At 40.5% G+C, this 17,802-nt stretch overlaps 1 protein-coding gene across 1 annotated transcript in view; it reads right to left on the reverse strand.

The window, feature by feature from the left end:
• Positions 1-17,802, reverse strand: part of ZBTB16 (zinc finger and BTB domain containing 16) — a 184,532-nt gene that overhangs the window by 25,258 nt on the left and 141,472 nt on the right. Inside the window, exon 5 of the mRNA XM_077458142.1 lies at positions 165-335. Coding sequence (XP_077314268.1) covers positions 165-335 — 171 coding nt within the window. The remainder of the gene's footprint in view (positions 1-164; positions 336-17,802) is intronic.

The following is a 17,802-nucleotide window of genomic DNA, read 5'->3' on the forward strand; positions in this document are numbered from 1 at the left end:
GTATATACGGTAACTGTAGATGTCTAAATGCCAATATTTAATTTAAAGAAACCAAATTTAAAATGTTTGGGATGTTTTAGGATAAATCCCAGAGCTGAGCCTCTATCAAAGAAAGCCATAAAGTGCTGTTCATGGTACTGTAGAAGTATAACGTTTTCTTTTACCTGTGTGTGAACGCAGATGGCGTTTGAGTGCAGTATGGCTGGGAAAAGTCCTGTTGCACTCACTGCAGATGTAGCTTCTCACGCCTGCATGGACCTCCATGTGCTGCTGGAGTGCAGTCTGTGTCTGAAAACGTTTCCCGCAGAGAAGACAGAACACAGCCATATCAGAGCCTGAAAAAATAAATAAATATGAATTTACCAAGAGTTCACACCATGGATGAAAAAAAAGGCAGATTTATTCGTATTATTAAATAGGGCTAAGCAACAAGCAGTCTGTATGTGACCAGACAAGAGGTTCAGTCTGGGTACCCATACCACATTTATACCAGCACTTTGTTACACGATTCAGGTATACACACACAAGGGCGTGTATCAAGTGACACTCTTTCAATGATGAGCCATTACCCTAAGCAACAGTTTTCAGGTGAAACAGATAATTCCAGAAACACCTGAGGAAACTAGAGTGCCAGGGCTAACAATTTCTCAGTAGAACTTCTACCTTCTCCAAAGGTTGCAGAAATTTCATACGATTTGAAAAATAAAATGGTGTGTCAAAGTTAAATTTGCCTGGTAAGTTGAGGAGCAGTTCATGGTTGCCCACTGAGAGTACACAGTGGATATGGCACATAGCAATGCCAGGATATTGTACCAGTTATGGGTGTCACTACCTTCAGCTTTGACAAAGTCACTATGAAGAAATACATCCTCTAAAGCAGGGGTCTCAAACTGGCGGACCTCCAGCTGTTGCTAAACTACAAGTCCCATGAGGCATTGCAAGGCTGACAGTTACAAGCATGGCTCCCACAGGCAGAGGCATGATGGGACTTGTAGTTTTGCAACAGCTGGAGGGCTGCCAGTTTGAGACCTCTGCTCTTAAGCTTCAGCAAATGAGTCTTCACAAGCTTAGGTCATTCAAAGTTCCTCTCGACAGAGATCATAAAAGAAATGTATAAACAGTTAAATGTTTAGCCACTATGTACTTCTGTGTCTGCTCCTCTAATGGATAGGTTGGTACTGCAGTGTACCAACACTTGGAATTGTGTTTTAAAAGCTGCAGGTGGATACGATTGGCACCCCTTTGGTAGAATATTTGGTAACAGCAACGCTTCCAAGCAATTGGACGAAAGGCTCTCCAGAGGCCATTAGACCATATATAGACCATATAAAAAAGGCAAAAAAAAACCTATGGAGGCAACTTTGCGAAACAATGTGATGGAAGAATATTTGCTATGCAAGTTCTAGGTGCTGCTGGGGAGCTTATAGACAAGGGTGTGCTCTCTGGTTGCATATTTGGGGGGGGGGGGGGGGAGACCTTCTACATGTAATTTGGGCAGCTGTGTTAGAGGTATCTCCAGTCTGAAAAAGGCATGGTAGAAAGGATTGTGGTGATAAGTCCTAGGTCCTGAAGTGGATGTCTTAATTTAGTTGGGATTTGATTTGTACAAGGTAAATGGAGTATCCAATGAGGGCGATAGGAGAATTTTCCTAAAAAAAGGTGCCAAGGCTTACAGTCCTGAAGTAAATGTTGATGGCAGGAGAAGCTGGTCATTGTGGGGTTTCTTGTGTTCCAATCCCTGGGTCCAAACAAAGTGGAAATATATGATAGATGGGTGCCAATGCGTAAAGATGCAGATATTGGCCAGTTCAGGTGCGAGATGCACTGGAAACTGGTGGGTAGTGTGCCACTAAAGACAATAAGTCTAGTCCGTTTGTAAGGGTCTAAAGCAGATCAAACTCCCTTTATATCTGTTTGATGCCAAGAACCTCCTTGAGTGTAAGTAAACCTTGTTGTAAAGGTATTGAATAAAAGTGTTTGAGTCCAATGGGTCCCAGGTAAGCTCTCCATTTAGTGTTAAACCTCACAATATACACACACTTCCTGTAACTCAACACCACTGAGGTCAATGTCCTGCAGCATTTGAAGACCTGGAAAAAAAACCTCAAAGTTGCTTCACCCGACCTTGATTTTCTTTTAATACAGAATTAAAAAGGGAAAGGAATAGTGCTTGTACACATTAGGTGCTATTGTGGTCACTGCTCTATGCACACTATAGGCCCACAGTCCCTAGATAATAACGGAGAGCAAACAGTGGGACCATGGAGAACAAAATTTAGCCACTTTCCAACAGAAAATAAATAAAAACAGCAAAAAATTCAAAAAAAAAAAAATAATAAATGCTGAGGGAAATAGAAAGTAATTTAAGAGTTATAAATGAATAGAATTTGTTTTGTAAACCAGAGTTTAGTGTCACTCTAGCAGCACTATAAATACTACAAAAATTACAAATGCAAAAAAAAAACTACTTTAACAGTTTTTGCATCAGCTACATTTTACAGAAAATGATTTGTGTCTTCAGAAAACTGCAGTGCCAATATCTCTTTATTCCATTTGTGTCTATATTTTGGCTAGCACCACACTCGAATACAAAAAAAAAAAAAAAAAAAAAAAAAAACGCATTATGAAAACATTGATTTTTAAAGCAGTGGCATTTGAAATTCAGATAAAAAGAAAGCCTCATTAAATGAAAATAAAAGCAGAACAATGAAAAAAATTTGATAGTATAAGGAATTAAATTCTGGACCTAGCTAAGCTGAAAAGTATTTATTATCAAAAGCACAATGCACAGGACATTAAAATGAATTAAATAGCCAACCGAGTGCAACATAAACACTGCTTAGTAGCTTAACAGAGACTATTAGTAGTTTAATAAATTTCCATAAACGAAAATCCAATTGTTTGAAATTCATAAGGGACGGGAATGGGGTAAAACTGGGGATGTGCAATAGCACCAGCACACATAAAAGTCATAACAAAATGCAATCGCTTTTGGTAAAATGATGTAACTGTGGGTAGTATAAGGGACTGTAAAGTTGAAGTTGCGCCTTTGTGTTGAAGTAATGTGGGTTAAACAATAAATGTAATTTCAAAGCACAAGCTACAGCGAGTTTCTTTGCCTTTCATTTTGAATGACACCCAGACATACACCCCTTAACCACGTCAGTCCTGGAAGGTTTCACCCCCTTATAGACCAGGCTATTTGCGACATGGCCCTGCCTTATTTTAACTGACAATTGCACAGTTGTGCAATGCTGTACCTAAATAAAATGCCCCCCCCCCCCCCCACAAATAGAGCTTTTTGGTGGTATTTGATCACCGCTGTGGTTTTTATTTTTGCGCTATAAACAAAATTTAAAAAAAAAGTGAGTGACAATTTTGGAAAAAAAAAATTTACAAAATATTTTTTTACTTTCTGCTATAAAAACATCACCAAAAAAATATCTTAATTTAGGCCAATATGTATTCTGCTACATATTTTTGGTAAACACATTCCCAATAAGGGTATATTGATTGGTTAGCGCAAAAGTTATAATGTTTACAAACTATTATGATATTTTTACGGCTTTTTTATCATTAATGGCAGCAATTGATTTTTAGTGGGACTGCACCATTGCAGCAGACAAAATCAGACAGCTAACTTTTTTGGGAACCTGTTGCTCTGACTTGATGAAGACAGATCGGTGTTGCTGCTTAACAGAAACACAAGGTTTCCATCTTCTTCCATCAGAGCGGCGATCTGCCTTGTTTACATAAGCAGATCGCCATTCTACCTCTCTGGGGAACGATCGTGTGTAACCAGCTTACGATCACGCCACCCAGTGGCTATTGCACAAAATGATGTACAGGTACATAATTTTGTGCAATAGAGTCACAGTAAATGTGGTAGGCAAGTGGTTAAAGAGCCCTCATCACTAATTAAAAAAAAAAATAAAAAATAAAAAGATTACCAAATGCTTAAGCGGAGTTCCACTCAAGTGCTTTTGCTTCCTCCCCCCCTCCGGTGCCACGTTTGGCACCTTTCAGGGGTGTGGCAGGGGACAGGTACCTGTCCCCACTTCCGGGAGACCTGGTTGTGGCGGGGTTTCCGTTTAAGTTTGGCCCCCTCCTCCACCACACTAGTTAGGAAGCGCAGTGTGCTTTGCGCAGGCATAGTCGAGAATCCGAAAGGTTTCACTGCTGGTTTCCCTTAATGCAAGAGCAGCACCCGAGAGCCGATCGGGAAAATCGTCTGGGATCCCTGGACAGGTGTTTTAAAATTAAAAGTCAGCAGCTACAGTATTTGTAGCTGCTGACTTAATTTTTGGAGGGGGGGGGGGGAGCTGCACTTTAAGAGGATACACACAACCAACCAGTTATCACTCTTAACAGAAAAACCACAGTGTACAAATGCACATAAAATCAGTTGACACGTTTCAGCCTACAAGGCCTTCGTGACAAATTAATGGCATCCCCATGCATTGCTACTGCAGCACCCTGCGACTGGGTGGCACACAATTTCAAAATAGAGTCAATGAGTCTCTCTTCAGGGCTGACAATTTTTTGTGATTTCCAGAAAAGGAACGGTGTCGTCAGTCCATAACAGAAAATGAGAAGCAGAGTACATTTTTGTCGATCAACAGGTATTTGTCTATTTTTTTTTTAACCACTTAAAGTGGTTGTAAACCCTTACAACACACTTTGGCCTACAGGTAAGCCTAGATTAAGGCTTACCTGTAGGTCCAAGAAATATCTCCTAAATCTACATATTTGCTAAAAAAGACAGGCACCGCTGTAAACTCATCAGGGTTTACTTCCTTTTTAAGGACCGGAAGATTTCCCCCCTTTAATGACCAGGCCATTTTTTACCATACGTCACTGCGTCGTTTTAACTGACAAATTGCGTAGTCGTGCAACACAGTACCCAACCAAAATTGGCGCCCCCCCCCACAAATAGAGCTTTCTTTTGGTGGTATTTGATCACCTTTGCGTTTATTTTTTGAGCTATAAACCAAAAAAAAACCAATTTTGAGAAAAAAAAAAACCAATATTTTTTACTTATTGCTATAATAAATCTCTAAAAATAAATCAAAACTTCTTCAGTTTAGGCCAATATGCATTCTACATATTTTTGTAAAAAATAGCAATAAGCGAATAGTGATAGGTTTACACAAAAGTTTTAGCGTCTACAAAATAGGGGGTAGATTTATAGCATTATAATGAACTTTTTTTTACCAGTAATGGTGGTGATCAGCGATTTTTAGTGGGACTACGACATTGCGGAGGAGAGATTAGATACTTTTGACGCTTTTTTGGATCACTGACATTTATACAGCGATCAGAGCTATAAAAATACACGGATTACTGTATAAATGACACTGGCAGAGAAGGGGTTAACGCTAGTGGCGATCAAGGGGTAAAATGTATTCCCTGGGAGGGGTTTCTAACTGTGTGGGGGGGGGGGGGGTGAGATGATTGGAGGAGATAGATTACTGCTCCTGATTACTAGGAAGATATGCCCTCTCTCTACTCCCGTCAGAACGGGGATCTGTTTACATTGACAGGTCATCATTCTGATTCTCTGAAGTGATTGTGGGTGGCCGGTGACCATAGTGGCCACACACATCAGCTCCCCCGCTGTGCACCCATTATAGCTCTTAAAAGAGCCGACGTACAGCTACGGCAATGCATGGGAAGGTGCCGATCTACCGCAGAAGAAGGAAATGTGCATGTATTGCAAAAAACGTACTGTGTATTTTTTTTTTGTCCTTTAATTTTTCCTCGACATACATGTTGCCTCTCCTTAAACTGCCTTTTAGTCACAATAATGCATTCTAGACATTGGTGCCACTCAGACCCTGCATGCACTATATAGTGTGCTCTGCATAAAGAGCGCTGTCAGCCTGTACAATGTCTACCAGTGATTTAAATGATTCCAGCAGATGGTGTAGAACTACCAATGCAAGCCAACATACCCTGGGTTATTGGAATGTATGGCGATTGGAATGCAGAAGACTGCAGGAACTTTGTACAAACATTTGTCTTGAAAAAAAATAAAAAAATAAAAGATCTGTAGAAATAAAATACAATAAAATACTTATTATTCTCCTTCTGAGACAAACTGAAGCATCCCTGTTATGCTAAAAAGTATAAAATTTACTATTTGATGCAATTATTTGCTGCTCAAAAGATAAAAAAAAAATTTAAAAAAAATATGATCAGAAGGGAGTGTATGTTGACAATTAAATGTTCGCCCTGGACCATTCACAAAGAAATTACTTAGAATTGCCGCTTTGTAGAATTAGCTATTCAGCGGGTGTCCCCCCCCACCCTTGAGCTCTTTTTAAGAAAAAAAAAAAAAAAAAAAAAAAAAAAATTTGCATTCAATAAATTAAAATAAACACACACACAGACACAAGGCTTATTCAGGGAACTGACGTCTTAATGGCTTTTTCTCTCTTTTAGAAGAAGATTACAAATTAAGCAGCAGTTAAAGACATTTTACAGAAGATGCAATAGGGAAGGCCTGTTATTCATTTCCACGGTAACCAAAATAGTGTCTGCAAGAGGCCTGTACTGTACTGGGTACAATAGGGCCACACGGCCACAAGGACAAGCACTGTCAAGAGAGAAATGTAAACCATTCATTTAGCAGGAAATTAAAAAAAAAAGTTCATTAAAAACGTACAAAAGGCTAAGGAATAGCATCTTCTTGTTATGCAGGCTATGCCAACGTCTAAAAAGACAAATTCAAGCAGATTTCATCTGGTCTAAATGGAAACAGCAGCTGCTAATTGTGAAATAAGCCAATGATGTCGAAAGGCTTCGTCCAGTTTGCAGCACTTTAATCCTAATCTAAAAACAGAGTACAGGTGTGGCAAGCCATAGCATCCAATCAGAAAGTGCGTCTCTGATATGACCTTGATGAAAAATAAAAAATAAAGTGTCCTTGGGTTAAATTACTAAAGGCAGATAGACTGTGCACTTTTGCAAATGTAGTGGCACTCTGCAAGGGAATTTGCTTAAGAGCTTAGTAAATGAGGGGAGGCTTTGCGGACTTCCATCATCCAATCATGTGCAAGCAAAAGAACCTTTTTCCCCTGGCATGTGATTGGGTATGCTTTGCAAAGTGAGGCTTCAATTTACCAAGCTTCAAAGCCCTTGCAATGTGCAGTTCATTTGCTTTTAGTAAATCAACCCCTGTGACGAAGAGGCATTGCACACCTTGCATGCTATAATACAAGCATGGCCAAGTCATTTAGTAGGGTCAAGTTAAAGAGGAAGTAAACCCAGATGAGTTTACTTCCTCTTTCATTCCCTGCAAAGGTAAAGCATAATGGACTACTATGCATCACATAGTAGTCCATTATGTGTGACTTACCTGACACAGGAGCCAGCGATGTCACCGCTGTCCCCTGTAGTCTGGCGCATCCATCATCTCGGTGGGTCTCGCTGCTCCACCGCTGTCATTCGGCGAAGCCGCAATGACGTCACTCCCGCGCATTCGCACGGGAGCCGCCACGTGTGGCATATTCGCTGTTGACGGTGCCGCGCTCAGTGTGCCGCTGTCTACGGCGCATGCGCCTTAGACAGCGGTGCCCGTCTTTCAGCAAATATCTCCTAAACCGTGTAGGATTAGGAGATATTTCTTGGACCTACAGGTAAGCCTTAATCTAGGCTTACCAGTAGGTCAAAGTGTGTTGTAAGGGTTTACAACCACTTTAATGTACGCTTTCCTATAATTTTTCATTTGTTTCTGTTTACATTTTTTTTCCTAGGCATTGAACACCAGTTACAAGTAATCTTATGTCCCATCATATTCAACACTTTCAACACCTAGGTTATAGTATAACAAAATTATTTTCTTTAAATCTTTACCAACGCATTATTGTACATTTACAAAGCAGTTTTAATATATTTACATTAAAATGTGCAATTGCTACATGTAAATTCTGTATAATTGTAAATCTTCTGCATTTTATTTTTGGAACTTACCTTTGTGTAGCGACGGCTCCTGAAGAGTACGCACTATACGTTGTTTTTTCTAAAATTAAAGTTGCCTAAACTGCAGTTTGGTTTGGGTGTAATTATCTAAATTGGGCCTCAGCATCAGTCTGACTGGCCACGGGGGGCACGGTCTCTTCTGGCAGGCATGGAACTGTGGTCTGGTCAGGCGCTTAAGTTACTCTCTCTCGGAGCTCGCCCAATGGGAGTGGCGCTCTCGCTGTGCTTGTGGGAGAGGGTACTTGAGATGCGGACGTCACATGGTTCCGGCCAAGTATGATGTGCTGACTACATGGTCCTGGTCCTCCTGACCAGCCCCCAGGAAGGCTATGGCCTGGGGTGCGGATCCACCCCCCTTTAATGTCTTGGAGCTGGCTAGCCAAAGGCAAGGAAACTAAAAGGAGGATTCTGAGATGGTTGGGTGCCGTCTCCGGTTCGGGAGAGACTCAGTGTACTTCAAGCATTCCAGAGGAGGACTCTTCAGAAGAACATCACGTACGGGTTGGTTTTCTTAGCAAGAGCCTGGAAGGGCTGAAGTAACCGAGAAAATCTGGTCTTGTGGATATCGCCAATCAGGCTGAAAGATCCAAGTATCCAATAAGTGTTCTAAAGCTTAGTTTTCCTACGGGTTTTACAACAACGTCTGCGGCAAAGACTTGTTCCTGAGTAAGCACCGAGTTGGCTGCTGGGCCTTGTGAGAGAGGGACTGTCCAACCTGAGTGATCATCCAGCTGCGAATGGCTATTTTCTGGATGCAGTCAAAGCAAGTTCTTGAATGTGTTTTTGACTTTGATACTACGAGTACCTGAATTTCCCTTCCAACCCTGTGATCCCAAGTTGAAAGACTGTTCAATTGTCTGCGTTTTGCAAATAAAATCCATTCAAGTGGATTTATTGTCAGTCTCAAGTTACTGGGCCATCTACCACAGGACATCCCCTAAACGTGCTACAAGGAGAACGGAGGGTAACGGGAAGCCCAAAAATAACCAGCAGCTCTTTTGGGGGTTAGCGCTACATTTACATTTGTTCTATATTCTCCTTGTGATAAAACCCAATAAAATTCTAGTACCAAAAAGTTACGTAAATCAGACAGGGGAACACAGACTTTTTGGTGCTCTCTACTGGCCAATATAATAGAGCTTTGGGAATTAAATCCACTTCAATCGCTTCCCTAAGAAAACCTGTACCACTACAGACCACCTTATACAAAAAATCTCATCTTTACTTTTAAAAACAAAAGATACTTCCACCCTGCATCAGAAGTGATGCCATGCCATTGCTCCGGTCCTCCAATACCATGGGGGGGGGGGGGGGGGTGCTGGTGCCACTTCAGAAAGCGGTGCAGTGGTTCATGAGAATGCCAGCCGCCAACTTAAATACCAGGGTTATGGTCGATAGCTTCAGCCATAACCCCGGTAAACCAATTGAAGACCACAATATGTATATATACACATTGCGGCTTGGCTTTGAAGTGGTTAAGCCACTGGATCAGCATGACAACCAGGCAACTAGCATCTGCAGAAAGAAAGATCAAAGAAAAAAAAAAAAAAAAAAAAAAAAAAAAAAAAAATCAAGAACCAATGTTTTGCCACACTGAACTATTTACTGCGCTAACAGGTGTTCTTGTTGGGTGCAACTGTACATAACCTCTACTACATACAGTATACAGTGCTGAGGGCCAGCAGTGGGATGAGAACTTTCAGTCCCACTTTCAGAAGAAAATAGAGTCGGGTTGCTCAGCCATTTAGGCTAAGCTTTGTATTTTATGAATGAATACAAAGTTTCCTCTGATTGAGGTGGAGAGGCAGATGTCACGACAACGTCATGATCTCTGACAGAGGAAGCTTTGTATTAATTCAAAGAACACAAAGCTTCCAAATAATGGTGGGGCTCAGTCCAACTTTATATGGTCCTTGGAGTGGGATTAGAAGTGCTCATCCTGCTGCTGGATTGCAGCATTTTATACATAGAGCTGAGGCTACAGTTAAGCCAAATGATGGCTGGGTGGCGCGGCTCTCATTCTGGCTGCACGTCATATGAAAGCCCTCCAGAACGACCGCTCTTGTGTGCCCATGGGGGCGTGCATCACGGCGATCAGTGGTGTGGTGCGTCACAGACACACTGCTAGACCATGTGCATTGATTGGCTTTTCCTCACTCGCGTGTGACAGACCTGAGTAGAGGAAAGCCGATCGGCTGCTCTCCTGATGGGGGGGGGGTATGTGCTGATTGTTTATCAGTGCAGCCACCCCCCCCCCCCTTGGATGCCATGCAGGATGCCGCCAGGACCACCAGGGATTGCCACCACACTGAACCCCCAGGGAAATGACAATCAGTGCCCAAGCAGTTGCCAATCAGTGCCCATCCCCAATGACTGCTAGTGCCATCAGTGATGCCTATCAATGCCATCTATCAGTGCCCCCCATAAGTACCCATTATCTCTACACTGGATCCTTGCTCAGAGATAGGAGAGAGGATTTCACCCAGGAAATGCAAGGTTTGCTAGAGCTCCACTGGTATCAACATGGAAAACGTAGGCTTTCTGCATGTGAATGGTAATTGGTCCAATATTATTCACAGAGTGTGGAGAATTATGGTTTTGTTCAGTGCAGAACTTAGACCTGAGTTATACATGCATGGCTTAGAAGTGGGCTTTGTGCTGCAGAAATGATCAGCCACAGTAGAGTTGACTTACTAAAGGCAAATAGACTGTGCAATCTGCAACTGCACTAATATTCCTCAGAGTTTAGAAAATGTGGTGAAGCTCTGCCGATCCATCAATCATGTGAAAGCAAAAATGCTTTTTTATTTTTTTTTGCACCCGATTGGGCATTCTTTACAAATTGAAGCTTTATCACGCTCACATTTACTACTTCACTTGCAAAGTCTATAGTATTTTAGTAAATCAATCTCAGTGTTTTTGCATTGAAACTAAAGTATTGTTCTAGGGCCATACACAAAGTTTAGTTAATGGCCAACCGAAGTGTCAGTATATATTTGACAGTCCTTATAACAAGTCATCACAGATATACAGGTACAGCACTCAAAACCCCAGAACTCCTTAGCATTGTTGAATTTGGACCTTTCTAACTCTACATGTAGGGCTGGAGTGTTTCATATACTGGTCACCCTGTGCTGAGGAGGCCCAAACTGTACTGTGCACAGAAGGACATTGTGGTTGTCCAGAATGATGCCTTATAAGACAAGTAGGTAGAACATTCACTTAAAGTCCAACTCTGGGCAAATAAAAAGAAATATGCCTTGCAAGGGGCTGGCCCAGCACTCCAACAATCTGGTGGTGAACGGTCCCTTGGCATGAAGGACTATGAACTTTGCCCTGGTCTTGATGACATCAGAACCCTAGACTAATGGGCAACATACAGTATAGGCAAAATATGAACCTATTTACCCATAAAAAAAAAAATTATATATATATATATATATATATATATATATATATATATATATATATATATATATATATATATATATATATATATATATATTTCACGTTGCAAGGGAAGTTATACTATGCAAATTCATTTTCTGTAAAAGCTACAAGAATGTGGAGAAAGAACAGCAATTTTGATGGCCTGATGTCTGAAAAACGAGGGTTGAGTTTGCTGCTCAATTAGACTTCTGAAGTGACACCTGGACTGGTGGAGTGTAGAGTTGGTCTCAAATGACATTTGGGCTGGCAAGACCTAACAGTTTCATACATGAAAGAACCATATGGAATTCTGTATTCCAATAACAAAATTTAATCAAATATGGTACAAATATCATAAAATAAGTTACAATAAATGGATTTAAAATGACAATGGAATAGAAAAGGGCCCATGTCCACTTTTGGGGATGGTAGATACTCACATGAATATTGAATAGTTGATTCAGTCAATACAATGAGAACGCATGCATCATATAACCACTTCTACTGCTCTGCCCACTATGGCAGTTGTGACTAATTTCTGAGACTACCGAGTTAGATTTCACAATGTACTAGGTAAACTGTTTAAAGACTTAAAGAGTTGGTCTTAAATGTGCATGTAAAGTAAAGTTTCCTCACAGACATCCAATAACAGTCTACTGATGTGGCTATTTTGGCCAGATCAGGTTACAATTCAGTGTCTACAAGGCCATTGAACAAAATCCCCCATTGAGCATCTTCTAGCAACAAGCATCTGGGCAGGATAGATTACCTTGCCCAAATGTGATGTTTTGCTTAGTGCTGGAACTATCTGCCCCTGGTTCCTCCTCCCTTTTTATTGCCCTAAATCAGGGATCTGCAATTAGCGGACATCCAGCTGTTGCAAAACTACAAGTCCCATCATGCCTCTACCTCTGGGTGTCATGCTTGTGGCTGTCAGTCTCGCTTGCGCATACACATGCTGCCTATGATTGATGGTGTGCAGTGCTGGCTTTCTGGCGGGTTTGATTCGAACATGCCAAAGCCCATTCTTAGTCCTAAAATAGAATGCTTGTGCCACTATACTGTTTAGGACCAAGACAGGCTAAGATGACTTGATGGAGCAGTTGTGGATGGTACATGCATGTCTGAACATTCACCAATATCAGTGACCAGCTTGACTCAAATCCTGTTGAAATTGTGCAGGATTGAAGTCCTTTATTTCAGAGGAAGAGCTTGGTTCTAAAGACTATGAAATACTTGCCCAGACTGATGTGAAAAATAGGAACATAAAGGGCTCATACTGCATTGACTGTCAAAAGATACACCTATTTAAACCTATTTATACACTTTCAGCCACGTGCTACAAGTCATAATGCTAAGCAAACTTAAAATTGAGGAAAAAAAAAAAAAAAACGTGCACGCACACAGACACGTTGAGGAGGGGGGAAAAAAAAAAAAAAGGAAAGTGGTTTCTAGATTATAACCTTAGCATACATTTTACCAAGTCAAATACAGCCAAAATTATACAAAAATCTATTAGGTATCTTAAGGGTTATAAAGAAAAAGTACTTTGATGTATTTGTGGGTCCAATTTCTTTTGCGACATAACCGAGACGTGCGAGCCAGCGAAGAGTGTGTGGCGTGAAGTCAGAACGGGTAATTAGTAAACATGGCGTTTCTCTGCTAGCTCATTGGCATGCGAGCCGGACGGAGGGATTCTAGTTTAAAATGCAGCCTGACGGAGCTTTGAGGGCTGCAAACCATTTGTTAGCTCCTATTGAAGAGGCTTCGGGGCCAGTGGCAATTAAACTGGAATTAGTGTTTGGAATGAGATACAGCAGATTCATACAGAGGAAGGGAGAGGGGACGGGTGGAAATGTTAAGGGAGGCAGGCTGACTTCTGCAGAGTACCTTCTCTTTTCGAATCTTTTTTTCACTCCACATCCTCCCTCCCCGACTGTGATTACTGGACAAGGGGGGAAAAAAAACCTGATGTACTCAAGACTGCCTAGCAATATACTGAAGAGCAACTATAACAACCTTTTTCCAGCACAGATTACATAGAAAAGACCAGTAACTGCTGTAAGAATGGTGGTTTCAGGCTACGGTAAATTGTTGGCCAACTTATCCATACATTTCTACTGCACAACCGCTTGTTAAACTTTGACCAAAAAGATAATCCAAAGTTTGTACAAGTTCCAGATTTGTCAAAGAATCAGTCAATGGCCTACACCTCTGCAAAATAGGTTGAAGCATGTGAAGCTATCATTTAGAGAAAAGCAATGTTGTGCAACCTAGCTTCTATGCAGTCTGAGGCTACTATTTAGCAAGCTTGACAGGACAGAAATGAGTCTTACATATATGGCTTAGGCTAGCGAACATTGTGTGTCACATCATGACATGTTCTACTCGCTAATGAGAGAATGGCAGGGAGAGCAAGAAAAAAAAAAAAAAAAACAAGCTTGGAATGTGCAATCAACAACAAGAGGTAAAGCGGACTTGCAAAATCAAAAGATGAAGCAAAGTAAAAAAAAAAGAGAAGTTAAAAAAAAAAAAAAAAAAAAAAAAAAAAGAAGAAGACATACAAACAGGCAAAGCAAGAGCCTATGAAGAGAGCAAAAAACAGCAAAGAAGTGTGTGGCATTAACACCAGAAATGCTCAAGAGAGTGAAAATCAAAAAGGGATGAGGCAGAGCGACATAAAAGAGTATAGCAAAGAAAAGCACAAAACCAGGAGAATGGTTGAAAATGTAGAAGGGTTCACTCAGGGAAAACATTATTGCTACTTTTAAGAATCATAAGTATTCTACGGCATTTTGGTCCCCTGAAGGTAGCATGGTGCTGTGTGACTTTATAGAGCTTAACTGAAGCCCAGCACCCATGGAATCACTTCCCATATTGCTCCGTATTTGTGTTCATCACCACATGAATCCTAAGAATTATATGGCAAATAAAGGGAAGAGAAACAATGGTGACAACTAAAGCATGGCTATGAAATGAATAGTAATTTTAAGTACATGAAACAGGTTTAGCAGATTTTAAACAGTCTTAAGAATGGTACAAACATGAGCCAAAATCCCTAGAAGGACCTTTTCAAAACAACAAATGAGCATAGCCACTGCTGACTTCTGGTGCTCTTATCTTTATCCTTCATTACTTTATAAGTTATTAACCTGAAACAAGCACTGTGCATTTTGAGTATTGCACCACCTGTTTCTTATCGGAGTCATTGACTTATCAAGTAGTAAAGATAGGATGACAATATGGATGACAATTTCAAGGCCTGCATCTTCAAAGGAAAAAAAAAAAAAAGTGCCAATAGCAGACACTCAAATTTCGGCCCAGACCCACTCTTTCAATTTCTGGCTTAAAAATCTATAGTTAGCAACCTAAAACTATACTTTTGTCATTCAAAAACATTTACCATTGAAGAATGACAATACCTATGTAGCAAGCTTAAGTCCACAATATGTTAAAGTGGAGCCATACTTTACCTAAAGCTAAGCTATGTCTTGCAGTGGTGGAAACATGGGTAGTAATAAAAGGTCTCCCAGAGCTGACAACATGTGTGAATAGAATAGGTGTCTCTTTTAAAGCAAGTAATCAACCAGAGGGTTTGATCTCCTCTACAGCAGAAAGGACACTACTACTAGGCCATCAGACACATGGTCAACATTGTATAAAATATAAAAACAGCAATCACACCAGGAAAGATGAGCATTTCAGTCAGTTTCAGGTCATCGGTTTCAGAAAGGCTTTTTTCATAGCCCTATGTTAATATTTGGAGTATGGTTTCACTTGAGCCTATGTAAAAAAGACTGCAGTTGATATAAATGCTTACAAAACATGTGTTTGCGCAACTGGAGTAAATTTCGCTTAGGCATGACCAGCTAAGTGACCATATGAAATTCACCCTAAATAAATGGCCACGGCTAGAATTTATACCTAGCCTGTTGACCAATTTTACTCCGATAATTCAGGCAGTGAGCACAGTAGTCACCTCCTTGTCCACAGATTTGTGAACAGTGTACATCTTCATAAACGTGATAAAATAAAACATTTTTTCAGACGATTACAGGTTACTTGAATACCTTGCACTTGACATGCAATCCAAAATCCCATCCCAAGGGATGTGTTAGTCAGCTATTGGCATCAAAGATGGCTGGCCACACACAAGTTGGGAATAGTAACAGCTTCATGTAATTGTACCAGGAATGTTAGATCAATGGCCGAGAAGCCAAGGGCTACAGAAGGGTCATTTTATTAATTTAGAAGATTTTGGTTGCTTCCCCATTCTTTTTCTGTTTGTGTGACAAGCTATAACAGAGAAGGGCTTCGGTAAAAGTAGACGTGTATACTGGTGGCTGGGGTTAACAGTTGGATTACTTGCCAAAATGACAAGTTGACAATGTATTGCTCACTTCCACGCTTATTGTACACTTACATTTATGCAATTGGTGGGCCAAGTAAATCTGCTAGGCAAGTGGTGTCCGTATTTTCAATAGTTACCCTAATGAATTTTTTTGTTTAATAATCTCACATATAAATAGGTTTTCCCATGTCTTGCGACTACTATAGACACGTAAAAGGAAAAGAAAAAGAAAAAAAAAAGTTCAAGTTTGCTTTAGTACAAAGCAAAGTCTTTGAAAAGGATAATATAGTTGCACGCTTTATAGTAAATCATATACATAAGCAATATCAATATTTCAGACATGCCATTATATTTGGTTATTGGAATACCATTTGTATTCCTACCACACACTATGGTTTTGGTATATGCATTTTAGAATAAAGTGATGAAGATGTGGTTGTGGTGATAAATATATTTCATAGATAGCATTATCAAAGAGGAAATGAGCAATCCTAAACCTTTAAAAACATGAGGTAAGATATTTCTCAAGCTGAAGATCGGTGCTAGACTGGATTTAATTTATTCCAGAGGCCATCTGGCCAGCGTGAGCACAAAGACCTGTCCCTTGTGAATGAGAGGCCATATTTGTCACACCCCCTTCACTCTGACCCCTCTGTCCCTAGTCTTTTCAAGCAGGGACAAGCCAAGGTTCATTCTTTTTCCCCTGGCCATTGTCTGCATTCCCAATAGGTCCCAAAGAGAGGGGCCGCCACTAACAAACATGCTAGGGACGTCCCCATGGATGGCTGAATGAAGCCAGCAACAGAAAGACGTTAAAGCCTTTGACACTAGAGGAGCTGCCATCCTACTGTAACACACATATTAACCCTTTCCCCTCTTCTAAGGGGTTAATGGGGCAAAGCATTCATAGAAAAGTGGCATGTCTAATAGGAACAAAAAAAAAAGGATTATCATCAATTCTATTACCCATCCAACTCTGAGCAGTGTTGTGAAAGGCACCCAACACCTATTGAAAAAAGCCAAGACCACCACTATTTATAAAAAAAGTATTGATCAGAATTGAACAATGAGGCAAAATTATCCCAACTGACTTTTTATCCTAGTATAAAGAGTAAAATGAGTGTCAAACCACTTAATGCTACTTTCCTGCCTATAGCTAAAACTACACGGGGGACACAATTGTTAAAAATGTTAGTTTGAACTGTACCACTGGACAACCACGATCCTTTCCCCAGAAACCCAAGAAAACAAAACAAAAAAAAACACACTTTCATATACTGGGACAATAGGCCTGCACCATTTGATGCTCTTACGATATATGCTCAATATCGAAGGGCATGCCCCTAGGCTCAAGGATTTCCATGTGGAGTACCTGCTTAGACTGATAGAAATGCCAGCAGATTGCATCTACACTGGATCCTTGGGAGAGGGGGCCTAGCACAGTATGATGTCTTCTATGCAATGTCAGCCTTCATTTTATATTTATTGAACACAGTACAGATACAATTTAAATATATGATAAGCTCAATAGATTAAGCATTAACACACAATACTAGGATTTACTTAAAGTGCACCTACTTGAAAACAATTCCTAACGTACAATAGTTACACATATTCAGACAACGCCAATATTCTTAAGCGTTTATAAAAGGGACTCTCTTTTCCCCTAAATCCAGGACCCCAATTGTACAAGATTTCCAACTACTAAGTCTTGCACTGATCACATACCCACCCACCCACACTGGGTATATATAATTTGATGGAGGGCTGTAGCACGCAAAAAAACTAGCCCACCAGGATATCCATCATTTGATGGTGGTCATATACCATATAAGCTATCTGTCAGAAAACAGATCTGTACACTGGTCCGATACCTGGATGCCCTGGGATACATTTCCAATGTCCTGCACCTAACCCGGTTGGCTCATCCACAACAACTGTCATAACTTTGCAGGCTATCCCATAATTCACTTAAATATATCACTTTAACCTGCATGCACATATACTGGATACAGTGTGTTGAATTGGCATTTCATAGG

The sequence above is a fragment of the Lithobates pipiens genome, unplaced genomic scaffold (assembly GCF_037356315.1).
Source record: "Lithobates pipiens isolate NorthernLeopardFrog02 unplaced genomic scaffold, aLitPip1_a1.2 Scaffold_27, whole genome shotgun sequence".
Classification (NCBI taxonomy): domain Eukaryota; kingdom Metazoa; phylum Chordata; class Amphibia; order Anura; family Ranidae; genus Lithobates; species Lithobates pipiens.